Source organism: Heloderma suspectum, chromosome 2 (assembly GCF_057233095.1).
Source record: "Heloderma suspectum isolate Gila_16-S chromosome 2, 16-S_ref, whole genome shotgun sequence".
Taxonomy (NCBI): Eukaryota; Metazoa; Chordata; class Lepidosauria; order Squamata; family Helodermatidae; genus Heloderma; species Heloderma suspectum.
Window position 1 is genome coordinate 46,218,351 of NC_139459.1, and position 21,061 is coordinate 46,239,411.

General features: G+C 41.4%; 1 protein-coding gene across 2 annotated transcripts in view; it reads right to left on the minus strand.

Moving 5' to 3' along the window:
- Positions 1-459: 459 nt before the first annotated feature.
- The window catches only part of LOC146352168 (betaine--homocysteine S-methyltransferase 1), a 35,801-nt gene continuing 15,199 nt past the window's right edge, over positions 460-21,061 (minus strand). For both annotated transcript variants that reach the window (XM_084833399.1, XM_084833398.1), the window contains exons 3-8: positions 20,778-20,896; positions 15,662-15,853; positions 14,508-14,655; positions 8,420-8,602; positions 4,669-4,897; positions 460-3,835 (exon numbers count right to left, since the gene is read on the minus strand). In XM_084833399.1, the coding sequence (XP_084689525.1) occupies positions 3,643-3,835; positions 4,669-4,897; positions 8,420-8,602; positions 14,508-14,655; positions 15,662-15,853; positions 20,778-20,896 (1,064 nt within the window). In that variant the 3' untranslated portion in view covers positions 460-3,642. The remainder of the gene's footprint in view (positions 3,836-4,668; positions 4,898-8,419; positions 8,603-14,507; positions 14,656-15,661; positions 15,854-20,777; positions 20,897-21,061) is intronic.

Consider the following 21,061-nt stretch of genomic DNA (forward strand, 5'->3'; position numbering starts at 1 on the left):
CAGTAAGTGAAAAGCATGCTCTATTGGGTTGAGATCAGGTGACTGACTTGGCCATTGAAGAACATCCCACTTTGCCTTGAGAAACTCTCGGGTAGCTTTTGCTTTATGTTTTGGGTCATTATCCATCTGCAATATGAAGTGGCATCCTATCAGTTTGGCAGCATTCGGCTGAATCTGAGCAGAAAGTATTGCCCTATACACTTCAGAATTCATCCTGCTGCTTTTATCAGCAGTCAGGTCATCAATAAACACCAGTGACCCAGTTCCACTGGCAGCCATACATGCCCATGCCATAAGACTGCCTCCACCATGTTTGACAGATGATGTGGTATGCTTTGGATCATGAGCTGTTCCTTTCCTTCTCCATACTTTTCTCTTCCCATCATTCTGGTACAAGTTAATCTTGGTTTCATCAGTCCAATGAATCTTATTCCAGAACTGGGCAGGCTTTTTAGGTGTTTGCTGGCAAAGGCTAATCTGGCCTGTCTGTTCTTGAGCGTCACCAGTGGTTTGCACCTTGTTGTGAAGCCTCTGTATTTACATTCATAAAGCTGTCTCTTGACTGTAGATGTTGACAATGACATGCCTACCTCCGCAAGAGCATTCTTGGCCTGGCTAGATGTTGTGAAAGGGTTCCTCTTCACCATGAGCAGAATTCTGCGGTCATCCACTTTAGTTGTCTTCCGTAGTCTTCCAGGCCTTTTGCTGTTGCTGAGCTTCCCAGTTAATTCCTTCTTTTTCAGGATGTTCCAAACTGTTGTATTGGCCACTCCCACTGTTTTTGCTCTCTGATGGGTTTATGTTGTTTCCTCAGCCTAATGATGTCCTTCTTCACTCCCATGGACACCTCTGTGGACCTCATGTTGGGGGGTCCAGTGAACAGCTACCAAATGCAAATGTAACACCTCCAGGCCTTTTATCTGCTTGATTGGTCATGGGTACCCTGGAAACGGGCCACACCTGGCCATGCAGCTGCTTGTCAGCCATTCATTCCATTACTTATGAGGCACCAACAATGGGTGTGTGTGTGTGTGTGTGTGTATGCCACTGGCTGTCCTTCCTGAATGGTTAGTGGCTCACTTTTGTACAACCCCTTGAATTACAGCTGAAAGTCCTAACTTCGCTCCCATCTGGGTGTGTTTCCTTTCAACTTCAATGTGGTGGTGTACAGAGGCCAACTGCCGAAACAGTTATCCTTGTTCCAATATTTCTGGCCCTGACTGTACATGCAAACCAGGCTATTGTAATATGGCATGACTCCACTCTTCCTTGAGAAAATGGAGCCTAGAGCCCAGTACATTGTGCATACAGTGAATGCACAATAACTCCTGCAGAAACAACTCTTGATAGCTGGCTTCCATGATACACAGATGTTCAATTCTCAGTGGATTGTTGACTGAAAACATTTGAGTCTGAAAGGTTTTCTGTTGCTCAAGAACACTCAGTAAGAAAAATATACTTATTAGCTTAGGATAAGGTCATAAAGAACAGTAACGTTTCATATATCCTTTTAAAGTTCTAAATATTTTAAACCCAAATTTATATTATCTGTGAAGTAAGCCAGTGTGGTGCAGTGGCTCATGTGTCAGACTTGGACTATGTAGACCTAAATTCAAATCGCTGCTCAGTCCACTGAGCAGGCTACTTTTGACCAATTGCCATCTTTAAGCCTAGTCTACTGAAGTGGACTTTAGTTCATGAAAGCTTCTTTGTTAGTTTTTAAGGTGCCAAATGAATTTGTTGTTTTTGCGATAATAGACTAACATGGCCACACCTCTGGAAATTAACTCCCAACAATGATATAAGTGTGGCACATAAATAAAGCAAATTATGGTCGTTTTGGTCAAAACACATTAAATCCCAACCTTTTTTAAAAAAATAGAGGCCTGCTTTTAATCACACACAATCCCTTAAAGTTACAAGAGTGATGTTGACTTTATGAACACAACCTTACATTGAATTTCTCTGTATTATACCATACAGAGCCAGTTATCCAGTATTTCAGTGATACAGTAGCAGGGTGAACATATTCAGGGCAAGTAGTATTCTGCACCAAGCAAATCCTAATCTGCATTACAGTATCATGTAATATCTTTTTTGTAACTGTGTTTTCCCAACTGTGCACATTTTGAACATAATTTCACTCTTTCAAACAACTGACATTAAGGTAATTTATAAATTTTTATTGGTATTAATTCAGAATATTCCTGTTAGTTATGAAGCCCATTGAAGTTACATCTGTTACACCTCTTTCAGTATATACTAGATATAAGTCATGTATTTAGCTACATGCCAGAGCATTTGAACTCATTAATATTTTAACATATGACCTTGGTTCCACAAAGCAATAGAGAACTCCAGTTTTTAAAGCTGGTACCAAAGCCCACTGACATCATCATATGGGCAGAGATCTGGGGAAAATCATCTCAACTACTTCATCTGATGCACCAATGAAGTATATTGGAATGGATCACTCGTACTGAGTGATGAAATCATTGTGAATGTTAACTAGCAAGTATTTGAAAAGTAGTTTTCTGCTTATTGGAGGTATTATATTCTTCCATTTTTCAGTTAAGTTTTAAAATTATATAGTAGTAGTGAAAGTATATATTTTAAATTCTTATCTTGACCATAACATTTTCAAAATAAGCACTTTTAATTTTCAAAAATGGTGCTTTGCCTAGAGGAAGGCATGGGGGGAGATATAACCTACACATCTTAAGAGATGGGAACAATTCAGAGAAAGTCAAAATGCGCCCAAGTCCTATTTTGGTTGCAATCTGAAAAACATTCACTAAGAAGTATTGAATGTAGTGTGACTTAGGGTGCAATCCTGCAATTGGCAATTGACCAGCTGAGGAGCAGTAAGTGCTGCTAGGCTGGTGGAGAGGAAGGCCTACTTGTGGGATGGTACTTATACTGCTGGAGACTCCATGGGCAGAAATGGCCGATGGGGGGGGGCGGCAAAATGGGGTGTTTTATGGGTGCGACAGGACAGGCGAGGATCCACAGAATCCCAAGCCCCCTCATTTCCCTGACACTCTCAAACAACTGAACCAATGGGAGGAGAAAATCTGTCTTCTCCCACCCCATCCCCACCTCCTGTCCTCACCACAGTAAACCAGCAAAGCTTAAGTAGTGCTGAAACCTCCCTCCACCCCATTATAGAATTGTTCTGCAAAATTTGAAAAAATGTGCTTAGGACTGGGTTATTAAACATTTAATTCCCAATTATTTCAATAGGACTGGAGGTGGCTTAATATGGAGGAGGCTTATATGAATAGTTCAGATTGTAAGCAAGCTGGAATATACAAAAATTTTGACGTGCATTATGGATGCCTCTAAGATATAAACTCCTGAAATTTCACATATGGTTAAGAGTACTTCTCATAAAGAAAATATTGCATTGTTGAGGTCTATTATACTTTAAACTTGTAATTAATTTTTTTTCCTGTATCATCTTCCCACTTTGTCAATTACACATTAAGGGTACAATCCCATGCATGTATAGACAGAAAAAAGTCCTACAAGTCCCTACCTTTCATAGCCCACTATGCTGGCTGGGGAATGCTGAGAGTTGCATGACTTTTTTCTGGGATTGCACACTAATGCAATTATTTCAGCACATACAAAATTGCTAATTTAGGCCACAACTTTGGATTTGAATTTCTGTTTTTCGAACAGCTCTTTCAGCTGTTGCTCAGTTGTTGCTTCTTTCTGCTGTATCAGCTCAGCATCTCCTTTGGTCACTCCCCAGTCATCTGGCTTTGATAGTGAGGGACAATATGGTCGGCCTGAAGCAGGCAACAGATTCTCCCAGTACTCTTTCCTAGCCCTAGGTATAAAAAAGACAAATCTTATTGAATATATTCTTAATCAAAGAAACAGTCATAAAAGAATCCGAGTTCTAACCCTAACAATGCAAAGGACTATTTTGAATATTTGATTTTAGGCTTTGGGGGATGTGGACAGTATGTTACTAGAAATCTCATCTGTAGGTGAAAGCAAAAACGTTCCTGAACCTAAATGGTAACCAATACCATGATTTCTGATAAGTTAAAATGAGGTTTTAAGACCTCTGACAAGCTTCACAACTACATTCCGGATTTATATGGATCATTTCTGTTGACCTGTGGTTTAGCTACAACAGAAGGAGGGTAATACACAGTAGTATGAATAGAAGGCAAAACAGTTTTATTATCAAATTGGTTTCCAAATTTCCCAACATGTTTTGAACATAAGTGTTCTTCCTCAGGGATGTTACTCAGCATATGAATTAAGAAGTCAATATTCTGATTGAATTCAACCTGTTCAGGTTTACTTTACAGAGAAAAGCTGACAGGCCAAGGGCCAGTCCAATGTGGAGAAAGCAGGATTTCTATGGTCAGTAAATCTGAACAGAACTTATAACTGTAGAACTGTTGAATAGTCTACAGAAAGCTGAGGAGATTTAACTTAATCAGAATATTGATCTTTATATGTTGAGGAAGGGCTTGTACCCATTGCTCCTGTCTTGTTCTCACTACAGAGCCTCCAAAACTGCTAGTGCACATCATTTTGTATGACAACAGGAAGTTCTACTACTAAGCGGTTTGCTATCTGAGACAATTTCTTAAAGGATGTGTGTTTAGTGGGCTATTTTAGTATGAGAGTTAAAAATATACTTACCTTGCTCTGACCCATGGTTTGGTATGCATGCTCAAATCACTCCCCCAGTTGCCATGCTTTTCAGAAGCACGTGGTAAAAACCCTCTTTCAGGGGCCAGCTCCTCAGCAATTGCTCTGATATGATATGGTTCAAATCCACAGCACCCTCCAATGTATCGGATCCCTAGGTTATAGGCCTCTCTTGCATATTTGTGAACATCCCATCTGGTTAGAATTCTTGGCTCCAAACCTGTAACGATATGCAATTGCTTTAACTTCACTATTACCTGAATAGTCAGTCAGTATTTTGCACAGATTTTAAAAGGGTGCAATCCTATGCATGTTTAGACAGAAAAAAAAGTCCTACAGCCACTAGCATTCCCCAGTCAGCCATGGGAAACATATTTGTTTCCTTTAAATACCATAAACCAGGCTAATTATACATTTATTCACTACTTTTTAGTTTCTCAACAGTTCCCAGGCAGTGGCAAGATGTCAGTCTACCTTTGGGAATAGTCTTCTTCCAGGTACCAGAAGGCAGAGCCAATCTGAAGAGCCACTCTTTGAGGAATCGTTCCCATCTTACAAACTGACTTTCCCTTCAGGTTGGACTCCCTGTTTTGGAAAGTGATCCCAGTGTATGTATTTTATATCACTTTTTCTTATTCTTTTTACATTGCTAGACTTACCTACACTTTCAAAATTATTTTTCCCAACCTTTGCCCATCTTAGTTAAGAGAAATGTATAGAGTAGTAGGAAGACTTTGAGAGAAGAAAAGGCAGCTATGGCAAGTCTTCCTGTCCTGAAAGGAGTTCAAATTGTTATAATAACTCCCCACCCCATCCTAAGCAAGCAGCAATATATGGCCAGGAGGTTTATCTCCCCACTCCACTGTCAGTTCCAGCATAATGTGACTGTGAAATACTGTAGCTGCAGGCTCCAGCTACTGGCTTCCCTTTCTCCTTCAGGTCTGTGTATTCTTTATTGTGCACTACATATAAATGGGCTACTCCACTTTTGTGAAGGAAACAGTGCTACTGCTATTATGAATAGGAATGTCGGAGAAATCCTCCACGGACCCCAATGAGGCCGGATTCTATTGAATCTGGCCCCCCGAAGTCTGTGGAGGATCAGATCTCTTACCTCCGCCTCCCTGTGAAGTCCTTGCTGGCCGGATCCTGCCTGCCACCAGCTCCGAAGCCCCAGCGATATGGCTGCCATCGCTGGCTGGACTGACAGACTGTGGACACAAATGGCGTCTGCTACGCCATTTGCATCCCTGCTCTCTGATGTGATAGGCTACGTAAAGATTTATTTACGTGAAAAAACAGGGACGCAAATGGCATATTTGAGTCCCTGTTCCTTTGCGTGATAGGCTATGTAAATCTTTACGTAGCCTATCACGTCAAAGAGCAGGGACACAAATGGTGTCCGCTACGCCGGACACCATTTGCGTCCGCAGTACATCAGTCCAGCCAGTGATACGGCAATGGTGGCCCTATTGCTGGGGCTTTGGAGCTGGCCGGCGGCTCCACGGAATTGCTGCAGAGTGGAGCCAGCCAGCAAGGATTCCGAGAGGAGGGATGGATCGCCTCCCTGCCCCCCCCAATGGACCCGGTTGGAACGGCAGGTAAGTAATTCATACATCCCTAATTATGAATGGGAAAAGGAGGCTACTAATTGTGAAAGCAGCCCTACTGCAAATGGGGAAAAAGAAGGAATGGTGAGGGTGGGGAAGGGGTGGCTCCACCCCTTGACCACATCACTTTCAGGTCACTGAGGCATGCAGGATTTAATGCAGGGGGACGGAGCACCCTGCTGCGGAACCGCTCCACAGCCGCATTTAAGAAAAACAATGGAGTAAAAGGGCTTTCCGAAAATGCACATTTGGGGGACAGATGCAGGATGGAGGTGGACTGGCGACAGCGTCATCTGTTGCAAACAACTCCAATGCACTCTACCACTGCATTAAGTTGGCCATGTAGATTGGTCCCTGGAAAGTTAAAGCACAATGCCAGAAATCACTGTTTCTAGCAGTAAATCAATCAGCAGTGATTAACATGAGTTAAGGTTAGGAATTTCTAACAAGGGTTTGCCTGTATGGAGCCCCTATGAAATCCAAATTTAACCTATGGAACGGGCCTATTCTAGAGGCCCCCAGCCTTTTTTCTGGAAGACAACCCTACCCTCAAACCCAAGGTTTCAAAAAGGTATGTGAGAAGTTCTTCTCCCAGGAGTTTTGCTCACTACCTGCTAGCTAGCTCTGCTTCCCCCTCCTATCCCTCTTCCATCAGTGTCCTATCTGAAACTCCTTTGATATTATTTTTGTTTAGTTTAGTTAGGGACACATGGGAATGTGCTGCTTTGTGTCCTTCTCAAAGCCTGTACCTAATGGAGCCTTGTAGTGTAGAAGGTTCCAGGCACTTGTGGGGCCCTTAATTCCCCACAGGCAACTTCTCAAGCAACCCCAGTGGCCTGGAACCAAGGAAGCCTCCTGATCCACAGTCATTCCCAAAAGAAGCAACCCCTTTAGTCCCTTGCTCTAGGAGAGGTAAATTTTAGCGATCCAACATCTAGATTCTCCTCCTTTAAATGCCCATTTATAGCTCACCACCTTGTTATGGCCTTGAAAAACTGATCTCCCTCCTCTTGTTTTTTCCTCCACTTCCCTTCCCTGTTATGTCATCTCACTTTAGTTTATAAGCCTGATGGCAGGCCTCTCTCTCATTTTTTATTTATGTGAGCTGCCTTGGGAGACAATAACTGTGGGATAAAATGCAGTCAATAAAAGTAATATATTTCTTTTCTCTCCCTATATGGTTAATCAAATATGCTGCTGATCCAAGGTATGTTCTGTTTGTATAGTCCTCATACATCTTTTGTACTGAATTTACATATTAACCTCTCTATATTTTGTATTAAAATACATATTTTTTTACTGAAGCCTTGTTCTGTTGTCTGTTGCTAATTTCCCCCTGTTATAAATGTAACATAGTGCACCATGACTCTAAGCCCAAGATCCAGAAATACATGTCAGTCCAGTACACATGCATGTGAAGGTGTGATTGAGGAGACATGTTAACAAGGAAAGTGAGGAGGGCTTCTTAACCTTTTCCCATCAAGTGGGTGTTCTGCTAAAAATTATTTTTTCTCCCAGTAGAGGGGAAAGCAGCTGGAGTGGTAGAGTGGGGAAAATATTTTTTAGCAGAAGAATCACAGTAGGGACTAAGAATCTTTCACACAAGACTTCAACTTTAGACTGCAGCCTCTATGGATGCATTTTGTAAAAGAAATTAAAAGTTGGAGAAACTGTACATGATTGAGGATCAAATTAGTTGGCCTTTAGTTTAACATTTAGTCTAGAGCAAAATTTCTGATGAAGACAACAATCCCATTGTAATTTAGGGTGGGGACAGGCAGACAATGCATACATTATACAAGCAATTATTGAAACACTCATTAAATTATAACGCATTAATTTGCTGAATTCTACTGAATTACAAAATCCTGCACGGAATTATGATTTTTAAAAAGATTGTCATTTTGGTTAAAGTTACCCAACATGAGTTGCTTTATTTGAATTTTTAAGCAGTACATGGTTTCCATTCCAGACCAACTGCTTGCATGTTTTCTCTGAAGTAAGTCCTACTGAGTGCAATGGGATTTATTCCCAGTATTTGTGCATAAGAATGCAGCCTTAATAGTATTTGATGTATTTTTCTATTTTTCTTTCAGCTTGACATTTACTAAGAACAAAAATGCAAGTCTTACCAAAAGGAAATTCTGGTAGATCAATGAAACCCTGTTTCCCACAGTCAGGAGTATGAAAAGCAAGTGGTTGTGACATCAGATGTGCTTTTAGTTTAGCAGCTGCCAAACCCTCCTTCATGAGTTTCACAGTTTTGAGGCAAGTAGCTGGATCAAAATGGCAGTTTACTCCAACAATAGAAGCGCCTAAAGAATAAAAAGGAAAGTCTTCCAGAATGTATTTCATTATGAAATGATCTGCAATTAAATGTTTTAAAGCTAACTGCTCAATGTGCACAGGGTTATGTTTTCCTAACTGTGTTTTAAATATGTATATATAGAAACAGCCAGAAAATGGCAAAATATTATCTATGTCTTTGTAATGCTGGGAACATCAGATGCAAGTACAAGACCCATGTCTTATGGGGTGGAGTTCATGAGTCCTGCATTCTAAATTAATTTTTATGGCATTATAGACATGCATTATTTTCTGGCTACCTTCCTACTCAGTTTGTAACACACAGGGAAATCTGATGTTTCCTAACATTGCTGCTACGTTTTATTCTGGTTGTATTGTTATATTGTGGTTTTAAGCTTTTATATTTTATATTGTTTTATGTTGCACTCTGGTTTTAATTTTTGTGAACTGCCAGGAGAGCTTTGGCTATTGGGCAGTATAGAAATGAAATGAATGAATGAATAAATAAATAAATAAATAAAATGTTTGAAGTGACCAAAGTAGATCAGGAGCTAATAGGGGCTTCATGTTTGAGTTATATCCAGGTTCAGTTCAACATGAATAAAATACTATATTGATATGTGACATCAAAATATCATAATAGGCAAAGTGGTAGCAGATCTTACCTGTGGCTGAAAATTACAGGAATTTCAGGCTAAATCAATGCTGGAGACATTCTACTACATGACTCCAGTACATCATTGTAGATAAGGAGAATTACCTGATCACTGGCTGAAAGACTTGCCAGAAAAACATTTTTTTAAACCCTTTGACAGAAAACAAAGCTTATTTCCATTCGCTGAGACATCTTCATGAGGCAAAATTGCTTTCAGGGAGTGTCAAGGGGTTGACAGTTCTTCCTTGCTTGCCTGAAGAAGCCATTTTAATTGGTGAGGCGTAATGTGCTGGAGCCACTAAAATGATTTTACACAATCATTTGGAACATGCACTTGTTAAAAAGCAGTTTTGACACTGGGCATAATGAATAGGGCTATTAGAAATTTTGGAATAAAATAAATAAAACTATAAAGCTGATAACTACCTTTCCATTTTCCCTAACAGTTTTATATACCTCCAAATTTTACATACTTGTCAAAATATAGCTGATGGAAAGACAAGGCTGCATCCAACCCTGCTCGTGTGCCAGTGGGATTCACTGCTAATGCAACATGAAGCTACTGGTTCCTAAAGCAACCAGGAATGAGTCGAAATCTGGCCCACTGACCTATCCCATTGTGGATTGTTCCTGAGGTTACTTTAGAAAGTGGTAGCTTCCTGCTGCACTCATGGGCGGCCATGCAGATGCAACAGAATGAATGCAGGTGCAGATACTACCTGTATTCTCCAAGATCAATACAGCAGCAACACTTTATACCAAACTGCTTTTCATCAACTCACTATAACTTGGTGAATTGTTCCAGGCAAGAGACTGCTAGCATAAACTCTGTAGCTGCCTAGTTGGTGGGACTAGGGGTGCACGAAAGCCACTTACCTGGTCTCGCAGCTTGCTTCGCGGTGGGGGGGAGGCGCTTCACTGCTCCCCCCGAAGTTCAGGCCGGGGGGGGAGGCTTCCCTCCTTGCCCGGCCGAAATTCAGGCCGGGGGGGAGGCTTCCCGCCTCACCCGGCCGAAATTCAGGCCGGGGAGGAGGCGCCTTGCCTCGCCCGGCCACGAAATAAAAAGTTAAAACAAAAAACAAAAAATGCCCCCGTGATAGGCTACATGACGATTAACGTAGCCTATCACGGCTAGATCTGCAAAGTCAGCCGTGATAGGCTATGTTAATCGTCACGTAGCCTATCACGGGTGACGTTAAAAAAAAAAAAAGCGCGTACGCAAATGGCGGCCCCCATAGGGAGCCGCCATTCGCATTCCTTATTTGGTCACTGTAATCTACGTAAAGATTACGTAGACTAAGTCAGCCGTGATAGGCTATGTTAATCGTCACGTAGCCTATCACGGGTGACTTAAAAAAAAAAAGCGTGTACGCAAATGGCGGCCCCCATAGGGAGCTGCCATTCGCGTTCCTTATTTGGTCGCTGTAGTCTACGTAAATCTTTACATAGACTACGTCATAGTCTACGTAATCTTTACGTAGATTACAGCGACCAAATAAGGAACGCAAATGGCGGCTCCCTATGGGGGCTGCCATTAGCCGTATGCGCTTTTTTTTTTTTTAAAGTCACCCGTGATAGGCTACGTGACGATTAACGTAGCCTATCACGGCTGATTTTGCAGATCTAGCCGTGATAGGCTACGTTAATCATCACGTAGCCTATCACGGGGGCGTTTTTTTTTTTTTTTTAAACTTTTATTGGAATGGCAGCAGCAGCAGCCAGTCGAAAGACCGGCTGCTGCCTCTGCCCCTGTGGAACACCTGCCGAACCGCCGCCAGGACCCGCCACCAGGAGGGACATTCGGGAAAGGTAAGTCCCATCCCAGGGGGGTGCGGGGTGTGTGTGGAGAATTTCTCCCCGAAACTACTTCGGGGGGCCGAATACGTTGGCACTCGGCCCCCTGAAGTTTCGGGGAGAAATTCTCCCCCATCCCTAGGTGGGACACTGAATAGGGAGCAGGGTATGAAGGTCCAGGCCCTCCATGTCTCTCTCTGATATCTTTTCTCCTTTCATGCTACCTGAAATGAGAGATAGCAAAACAAGAAAGAGGGCTTCTTCACATGGAGCTTTTACCCTGCTATTGAGATTACTCACTCAGTCACAGAAGTTTGCGGATCCTTAGATGACGTTGTTAACCTCCAGGGCGTCTCCTGCACTAAATTACTTTTATTTTTAAATATATTGGAGATAACGAGGTATCAAATTACCCTGCTTGTGTTCTGCTTGAGTTCCCTCCAAGAAAAAAGAAAAGCCGCAAGAGGAGGAGCTAGATCAATGAAACATATGGAAGACTCCGATAAAGGGGAGAAGCGTGAGGAAAGAGGAGGGGGAAAAGGAAGTACATGTAAAGGAAGTACATGTAAAGGGAGTCCGTTGTGATCCTGTATTTAAAACGGAAGCAGAAAGCCCCATTTTAAATGTGGGATTTTAGGCTGGTGTAGAGATGCTCTGAACCAGCACTGAAAGGGATTCCCTTCCTGGGTAGAGTCTACATTGGAGCCCCTTTAGTTTCTGAGGCACTGCCATGCCAGAATTTTTTTCATCTGCAATTACTTCTTTGTGCTCACATGTTAATACAGCACAGTATTCACCTTGTATATAATGTGATGAAGCACCACATACCAATGCATTGTGTTCTAATGGTGGGAGAAGTAGGAGAATTTTGAAAGGTCACATGTACTTATCATTTTTGTTTATACAAAACATGTATATGGGTTATCTAGACCCATTTCAGTCGGGCTTCAGGCCTGGGCCAGAAACGGCCTTGGTCGCCTTGGTAGATGATATGAGGAGGGCTCTGGATAGGGGTGAATGCTCCTTCCTTGTTCTCCTCGACTTCTCAGCGGCTTTCAATACCGTTGACCACGGTATCCTCCTGGACCGCCTGGAGGGGTTGGGCATTGATGACACCTTATTGCGGTGGTTCCGGTCCTTCCTCTCCGGCAGGTACCAAAGGGTAGCACTGGGAGAGGAGGTTTCGGATCCGTGGCCATTTACTTGTGGGGTGCCACAGGGTTCCATCCTTTCCCCGATGCTATTTAACATCTATGTGAAGCCGCTGGGGGCTATCATCAGGAGGTTTGGGGTGCAGTGTCATCAATATGCGGATGACACGCAGCTCTACCTCTCGTTTAAATCTTCACCAAGGTTGGCCGTAGAATCCCTGTCCAAATGTCTGGAGACGGTGAGTGGCTGGATGGGGAGGAATAGGCTGAAGCTGAACCCTGACAAGACCGAGGTACTTTTGGTGGGAGACAAGAGGAGGCTGGGGGATGCTGACCTGGTGTTGAATGGGGTACGGCTACCCTTGAAAGACCAGGTCCACAGCCTGGGGGTCATTTTGGACTCCCAGCTGTCCATGGAGGCTCAGGTGTCAGCTGTGAGCCGGACAGCGCTGTATCAACTCCATCTGATACGGCGGCTGCGCCCCTTCCTTCCCAACCATCTGCTCCCATCAGTAGTACATGCCCTGGTCTCCTCTCGTTTAGACTACTGTAATGCGATCTACGTGGGGTTACCCTTGAAGACGGTTAGGAAACTGCAGCTGGTACAGAACGCGGCGGCTCGCCTGATTAAAGGCAGCCGCCGGCGAGATCACATCACTCCAGTGCTGAAGGAGTTGCACTGGTTACCAGGTGTTTTCTGGGCCAAATTCAAGGTGTTGGTTTTGACCTTTAAAACCCTATATGGTTTTAAATCTCAAGGAGCGCCTCCGGCAGCACCAGACAGGCCACTTAACAAGATCAGCCTCAGATGGCCTTCTCTCTGTCCCATCAGCCAGGACAGCTAGACCGGTGGGGACGAGGGAGAGGGCCTTTTCTGTGGTGGCCCCCACTCTGTGGAACTCCCGCCCTAGGGAACTCCGTCATGCCCCCTCTTTAATGAGCTTCCGTCGTGCATTAAAAACGTTGTTGTTCAGGCAGGCATTTGGGGTGGGTTAGGGTATTTTAGAAAATGTTTTTATTGTAGAATTTTATTGTTTTAAACTGTTTTTATTGTATGTTGTACATTGCCCAGAGTGGCTGGGTGACCAGCCAGATGGGCGATTAATAAATTTAATAATAAATAAATAAATAAATAAAAATTATACCACAAGTATGAAGTGGGAGGTCATTCTGGTTCAAGTTATTTTTTTTAAAAAATTCTGGTAAATGCACGTGCACCTGCGCAGTTGTGCAGGAATGCAAGTTTTAAAGTAAAAAGTCTGTGTGGCTATTGACATCTGTGCAAACATGAATTGAAAAATAGCCCCACCCCTAAAGTGGCTAACCAACTACCCTGGTCACTGAAGGACAGGAAATGAAGGACAAGCATGGATATCCTGCCTGCAAATCCCTTTCCCCCACCTGAGGTCAAAGGATTAGGTGGGGAAATATGTTGCAAGCCAGGTTCTAAAGCTTTGAAGCCACTCCCACTAGTAAGAGTTATAGCTAGGTTGGAACATAAATAACTCAGTACTGTATGGAAACAGCAATCACCAAAAAAGACATACAAGCGATCTGTAAAAAACCAGAATATTGAAGAAATAATAGCATAATGACAATAGTTTAGGAAGCACATCAAGTTGTTACGGTACCAAGATAAAATGCTAGTGTAGATTAACCCCTCCTAGAATGGCACGGCCTGACTTAATCACTAGCACCTTCCTGCTACAACAAGCAAGTAGGCAGGCAAGTTGAGACCTAGGTATGCTAGTGAGAGGAAGACTGGAGAGAAGGGAGACTGAGAGAGGCCAGAGTACACCAGTAAAGGGAGGATCACGTCCATCACTGTTGTAATCTAGTGTGCCTTCCCTTCAACCTTTACCCTTATTCTACATTTTCCTATATAGAAGTGCCACAATTTTTCTGTTGTGGCACCCCGGCTGTGGAATGAGCTCCCTAGTGAGATTTACCCAGCACCTACAGTGTATTCCTTCCAGCGTCAGGTGAAGACCTTCTTATTTTCCCAGGCATTTTAGCATTTTAGCTTTCTAGACTTTTAGCTTTGCTGTTTTAAATCTGTATTTTAAATCTCTGCATTGCTGCTAGGTTTTATTCTGACTGTATTGTTATATTGTGGTTTTAACGTTTTATATATTTTATATTGTTTTATCGTGTGCTCTTTGGTTTTAATTTTTGTGAACTGCCCAGAGAGCTTCGACTATTGGGCGGTATAGAAATGAAATAAATAAATAAGTGTAGCTACTTGTGTTTAGCTTGTTTCTTCTCATCTTACACCCCCACCCATCCATAGACATGACAAATATAGAGTCTTACCAGCATTGACAAGTTGAACAGCACATTCTCCAGGTGGTACACCATGCATGTCTCCTTCTGGACCAATGCACAGAGTAACTGCAACTGGCATCCCAGATTCCTTTAAGGTTTCAACTGCCCACACAGCTTCTTCAACATGTTCAAAATACTAAAACATGAAATTAAAAAAGAGGTAGAAAGGAGGTTCAGGGATATTGGACTGCTTTGGTGGCCACATGTGATGAATGTAAATGAAAAATAGCCAATTTTTATATTAAGCCTTTAAATATTTAAAACATTCCAGTCAAAAATTTTGCATTTGTCAAGACTACTTTTAGTGAAATAGTAGATTACTTTGAAACACATGGTAAGTCACAATATATGTTTAAATGTGGATTGGTGTCAATTATTTATAATAAATAAGAGCAGTTGTTGAATATAGTGGGCTCTAACCACAAAATGAAGATAGTGGACTCATAGAATCATAGGGTTGGAAGGGGCATACACCACCATCAAGTCCAACCCCCTGCTCAGGGCAGGAAGCCTGATTCCCAGAATAGAAGTCTGCTTATGCAACTTTTCCACTACTCCTCCCCACTGCAGCCCCACTGAACCCCCAAAAGCATGTCCAACATCCACCCAATTTTCAGAGAATATCTTCTCCCACTGCAGGCCACAAACCACATTCCAAACCTTTTCTAACAATTCCTTGACTATCAGGCCATGCTTTTAAGGACAGGGTACAGGGGACTCTAAAGTCCTGTTGTGTGAGCAGCCTTCCATTAACACAAAATCTGGATACAACTCTATGCCTTTAAACCTTTGTGTATGAACTAACACAGCAGAATGCATGCTCTGGACCAGCCTTCCCCATCCTCTAATCCTCCAGATGTTTTGGACTAGAACTACATTAGCCATCAGCTCCAGACAGCATGGCCAGTGTTCAGGAATGCTGGGAGTTGTAGTCCAAAACATCAGGAAGTCACCACGTTGGGGAAGGTTGCTCTATACATTCTAGATTTTATGACAAGTAGATTGCTTTACAACCCCCGCCCCAGAAAACAGTAACAGATTTTGATGCCCTAAAATAGAGACACTTCAGTTATGAAGCAACATTAGAAAGCCTAATTGCCCTTATTGGCAACATTTATTGCTTCTTTAATTGTTTCAATTACCTCTGCAATTAAGAAGTCCACATTGTTCTTGGTAAAAACTTCAAGCTGCTTTCGAAAGATTGCTTTAACTTCAGTTTCACTCTTGCCACTTAAGTATGATGGTGTTTGACTGATGCCTCCAGCCACCAAAGCATCTCCTTCTTGGGCCACTTCTTTTGCAATGTCACAAGCAGCTTCATTTACTTTGTGGCCCTAACAGTATGAAAACACTATTAGTGCTGACTTACAGCATATGCATAATTTCACTTCTATCATAGGAAAAATGAATAAAAGTGACATGTTATTCAACTAAGATCTTTCACACTTTATCAATCAGCATATTACAATTTGAGAAAGAAAGTGGTGATTGTCAATAGTGGACAACTACAAAGGGTTTCACTGAGAATGCTTCCTGGTGATGTGTGTAAACCAAGCAATACTTTGATGGATTTCATTTTCTGCAGCCTAAGGATGTGGACAGAGTGCTTGGAGAAGTGCAACCTACCACCTTCATGTCTGACCTTTGTCCATCATGGCTAATAACATCTGACCAAGGGGAAATGACCAGATGGGGCTCTAGGTAAAGCCTTAGTGAGACTATTCCTGAAAAAAAAATATCCCTGGAACAAGATGATATATCTAAGTATTGACTAGTCATTAATATCCCATTTGGGGGCAAGGTGCTTGAGCACATGGTCACAGTCTAGCTCCAGATATTCCTGGAACTGACTGACTGGATCCATTTTAGTCTGTTGTCTGTCATGAAGTCAGAAACTGCCTTAGTCTCCCTGGCTGATAACCTATGCCAGGAGACAGGTAGGGGAGTCAATCCTGTTAATTCTCCTGACTTCTCAGCAGGTTTCAATACCACTGACCATGGTATCCTTTTAGAATACCTGCCTGGATTGGGAATTGGATGCATTGCATTGCTGTGTTATTCCCAACATGCAAGAACATTTCAGAAATGGTGTTGCTACATCTGATATCCGGCTGGAGCCATGGCGTCCTGCAGTGACTTGCAGAGCTGGACAGGTTGCTTATCTCAAACAGCTGTGAAAAGGTTGCAAAACCTTTTTAACTTCCCCTGGAATTAAAAGGGGAAGCTTACAGTACCATCCGGATGAAATCTTGGAAGAACAGCTGCTTCTGTGGAGAAACAGAGGGGCTGAAATCTAAGATTAGATGCCGGAGTGTCATCCACTGAACACTATTTGAAACTCCTAAGTAATTGGGAGACATAAGGACAAATGGCTCCAAAATAGTATTTCTGAATTTAAACTACCAGCAATATCTGAGGACTTGTAATTAAATCTGCATAAATGTTTGTTTTTTTTTGTTTCTGCAATTATACTTGCTTGTTGTGCTTTTGAAAGTGGAGGATGGCAGTACCAAAGGAAAAAAAAAGAAAGGCTTGAGAATGCCACTCCCTCCCCCCCCAATTGCTCCCTGACAAAGGTTTCTAGAAATGCCGGAGATGAAGAGGAGTTGCTTGCTTTGATAAAAACTATGTCTTCTCAGCTACCAGAGCAGTCAAAGAAACTTGAAACAATTCAGGACTTAATTGTTGCCCTTCAGGGGGCTGTGGATATAATTAATATCTCTTTTCAAAAGATGGAATCGAAGGTTAATGCGCTCGAAGATCAGGTTACTGCTCATGCAACGGCCATGGAAGTGTCTCATAATATTTTGTCTGCTCGAATTTCTCAACTGGAGGCCTTCACACATAGAGCGAATCTACATATCGTTGGTATTAAAGACGTGGCTACTGATATAGGTTTGGCTAAATTTATGGATAAACTTCTGCATGAGCTATTTGCTTTACCATCTGATTTTTTACTTGATATTGAGCATGCATATCATGTTCCTGGTTCAATATACACAAATTATGGACTAATCTTCGTAATATTTATACTCTTCAAATCTTAATTTTTAATTAATTAGTGGCACTAAAGGGACTTTTGGGACTGTTATTGTTCAATTTTCACGAGCCTCTACAAAAAATTATCTTATGCGTCTGGCAAGAGAATGAGGTGAGCTTCGGTGGGGACCAGCAAATGACAAGATTATGCTCTTTCCTGATTATACTAAAGAAATCACTGACAGAAGAAGGCAATTCACCAAGGCGAGAAATATGGCAAAGCAAATTAACATGCAATATCATATTAAATATCTGGCTACATTTTGCATCCTTTTTGAAGGCCAGATGAAAATATTTTTGGATCCTGATGCTGCAGAATCATTTTTAATTGGTATTAAAATTAAAACAAGGGAACCAACTCTCTCAGCCTCCGGAGTTGGAGTTTAGCTATCTTTACTGTTCTTTTGAAGTGCTGTTTGGGCTACAGCTGATAAGATGTCTAGGCAGTATACCAAAGTAAATGTTTGCATATTTCTGTTTTCTTTCTCTTTTTTGTGTCATATTGTAATAAAATGCCTATTTGTGTGTGTATGTGTATGTACACATACAAATATATTTTTAGATATATTACTTAAAATATACAAATGATTTGCTTTTGTTTTTTGTTTTTTATCCTTTTCTTAAACTTCCCCCCTCTTTTTATCATCATCATCATCATTATGGGATTATTATTATTATTATTACTACTACTACTATTTCTTGTTGGCTAAACCTTTAATGTTTATTAATATGCGTTAACTGAATGGTAATATATGGCCAATGGAAATGGATGGTTTGCTCCCATTCCTTTGCTATAAGACTGAGGTTATGATACTGAAAGATAAGATTTACCATTTCTGGTGTAGCGGACTGAAGATTTAATAATACTTGTAATGTTTGGAAGAATGCTGTATAGGTATAATCTGCAATTGGATTTATATTTGGATACTTGGTTTGTTCTTATTGAAGTTTAATATAATCCTTTTCTTCTTCTTCTTCTCCTTCTTTTGCTATCCTCCCCTTCCCCCCCCCCTCAGAATACTGTAATGTTGGAAACTGAAGATTCTGATTATGTTGTTGGTAGTGTTTATTTCATTTATAAAAATAACATAAAAACAGATTTTAAAAAATGGTGTTGCTACATCCCATGACATATATATTTTGGGATATGACAGAGGTCTCTTGTCTCCTATGTTATTTCATCTATAGGAAACTGGTGGGAAGACATTCAGAGATTTGGTATGAGCCATGCTGGATCAGACCAAGGGTTCATCTACCTTCACACAATGGCCAACCAGCTGCCTTTGGGAAACCCAGAAGTAAGACATGAGTGCAACAGCACTCTCCTGCTCATGTTCCCCAGCAACTGGTGTTCATAGGCATACTACCCCTGATACTGGAGGTAGCATATAGCTATCAGGATTAGTAGCCATAGATAGCCTTCTCCTCCACAAATTTGTCTAACCCCCTTTTAAAGCCATCCAAATTGGTGGCCATCACTACATCTTGTGGCAGCAAATTCCATAGTTTAACTATGTGCTGTGTGAAGAAGTACTTCCTTTTATCTGTCCTGAATCTCGCACCAATCAGTTTCATGGGATGACCCCAGATTCTAGTATATGAGGGAGAAAAAATTTCCCTACCCACTTTCTCCACACCATGCATACTTTTATAACCTCTACCATGTCTCCCAGTTCTCACCATTTTTCTAAGCTAAACAGACCCAGACATTGTAACCTTTCCTCATAGTGAAGTTGCTTCAGCCCTTTGATAATTGTAGTTGCCCTTTTCTGAACTTTTTGAAACTCTACAATATCCTTTTTAAGGCGTGGTAACCAGAACTGTACACAGTATTTAAAGTGGGGTCACACAACAGATTGGTAACAGTGCATTTTTAATGACGACAGGATATATCTAACCTTTAGATCTAACAGTAATATTGTTATGTTATGTTAAAAATGTGGTATCATTGGAGGATAAAGAAATGATGTGTTGTTTATTAACAGCTGCACAATTAGCTAGAACCTCTAAATGGGAGAAAAAAAACACCTCCCCCTCTTTGGAGGATTGGTTGAATCTTGCATGGGATACAGTGAATGTAATTATGTTTACAAATACATTTGGATCAAGAGAAAGAAGAGAACAGCAGAACCCTTTTATGGGGAAAAGGAGTTTGTATTGGAATGATAGAGTTCAAGACATAGTACAGCCGTATGTTCTAATGGGTAAATCATGAGAAAATACTGCTTTTTTCAAGGTTTTCTGTTCCTATTAGATTTGAAGAGTATAAATATTATGAAGGTTAGTCCATAATTTGTGTATCTTGTTTAAAAATGTAGTGGGTTTGGATTACTTTTTTATGTCTATTTGGTTAAAATATATAATAACTGGTGGTGGTGGTGGTGATTTAATACATTTTCAGTCTGAAAGGTGACCAGTCCACAGTGGTGCTTACTCCTGGGAAAATCATCACAGGAGAGAGGTGCATTGGCTTATGAGAAATGCTTTTGGGTGGAGGGGAAAAGAGGGAACCAGCATGGCTGGTTTCACCCCATGGGAGCATGGATATGGCAGTGGGAAGCAGTATTGTGACTTCCCCTCCTTCTCTCCCCCATCCCATCCTCCTCATTTTATTTTTGTTTTTTCCAGGAGGAGGTGTGAATTACCCTGCATTTTATTTGTAAATCTCCATTTCTATGCACCATCAAAGGTGTACATGCAGACGGTGGAGTAAAAAAAGAAAAAAGCTGAAATGTCCATTTCCCCCGCAACTGAGAAAGCTTGTGTCATGTGCTTGCGCTAGAAACACAAACATGACCTTTCCAACTCCGCCTGCTTTTCTCGCAATTGCATTTGTGTGTAGCAATTAATCGTGTTATCAACATGATGGATACTATGCTATATTCATTAGCGTTTGCCCCAACGGTAATGGAAGTGTTTTGCGGAACTACTATCGCAGTAGTAGACATGAAAGAGGCATTAGTGTAGATCTCCCTTCTTTCATCCGAGTCCATGGGTTTGAGATATCCCTGTTTTTTGGGCTGTAATCCAGCCAACATTCCCATTATGTTATTTCAGTTTTCTAAATATTGGTACATTTCATTTCCATTTGAATCTTTATGCCTACATCTTTGAATAAATGAGTTAGGGCTTACAAAGATGAACCATGTTTCTGTGTTGAAATCATAACTCTGCCTACTTGCCAAAAATATTAATAAAAAGTGGGTTGAAATTACTCACAGATATTTTATCAGCTACGTAGTTTCCTCTGTTCTCTAATTTGTCATCACTGGCATAAAAGCTGAATGTCTGTAAAACATTTGCTCCAGCCCTGAGGAATTCTCGATGCAGCTGACGAACTGCAAAATGTTTAAACAAAATGAAGAGGCAAATATAATGTTAGTATTGTTGTTAGTACTATGGCAGCAACTCCTTTTACATTGCATTTCCTTACTATGTCTCATTTTATGCCCTAAGGATCATGATTTACTATGTTTTTAATTGGGTCTAATGTTGTACTGTTA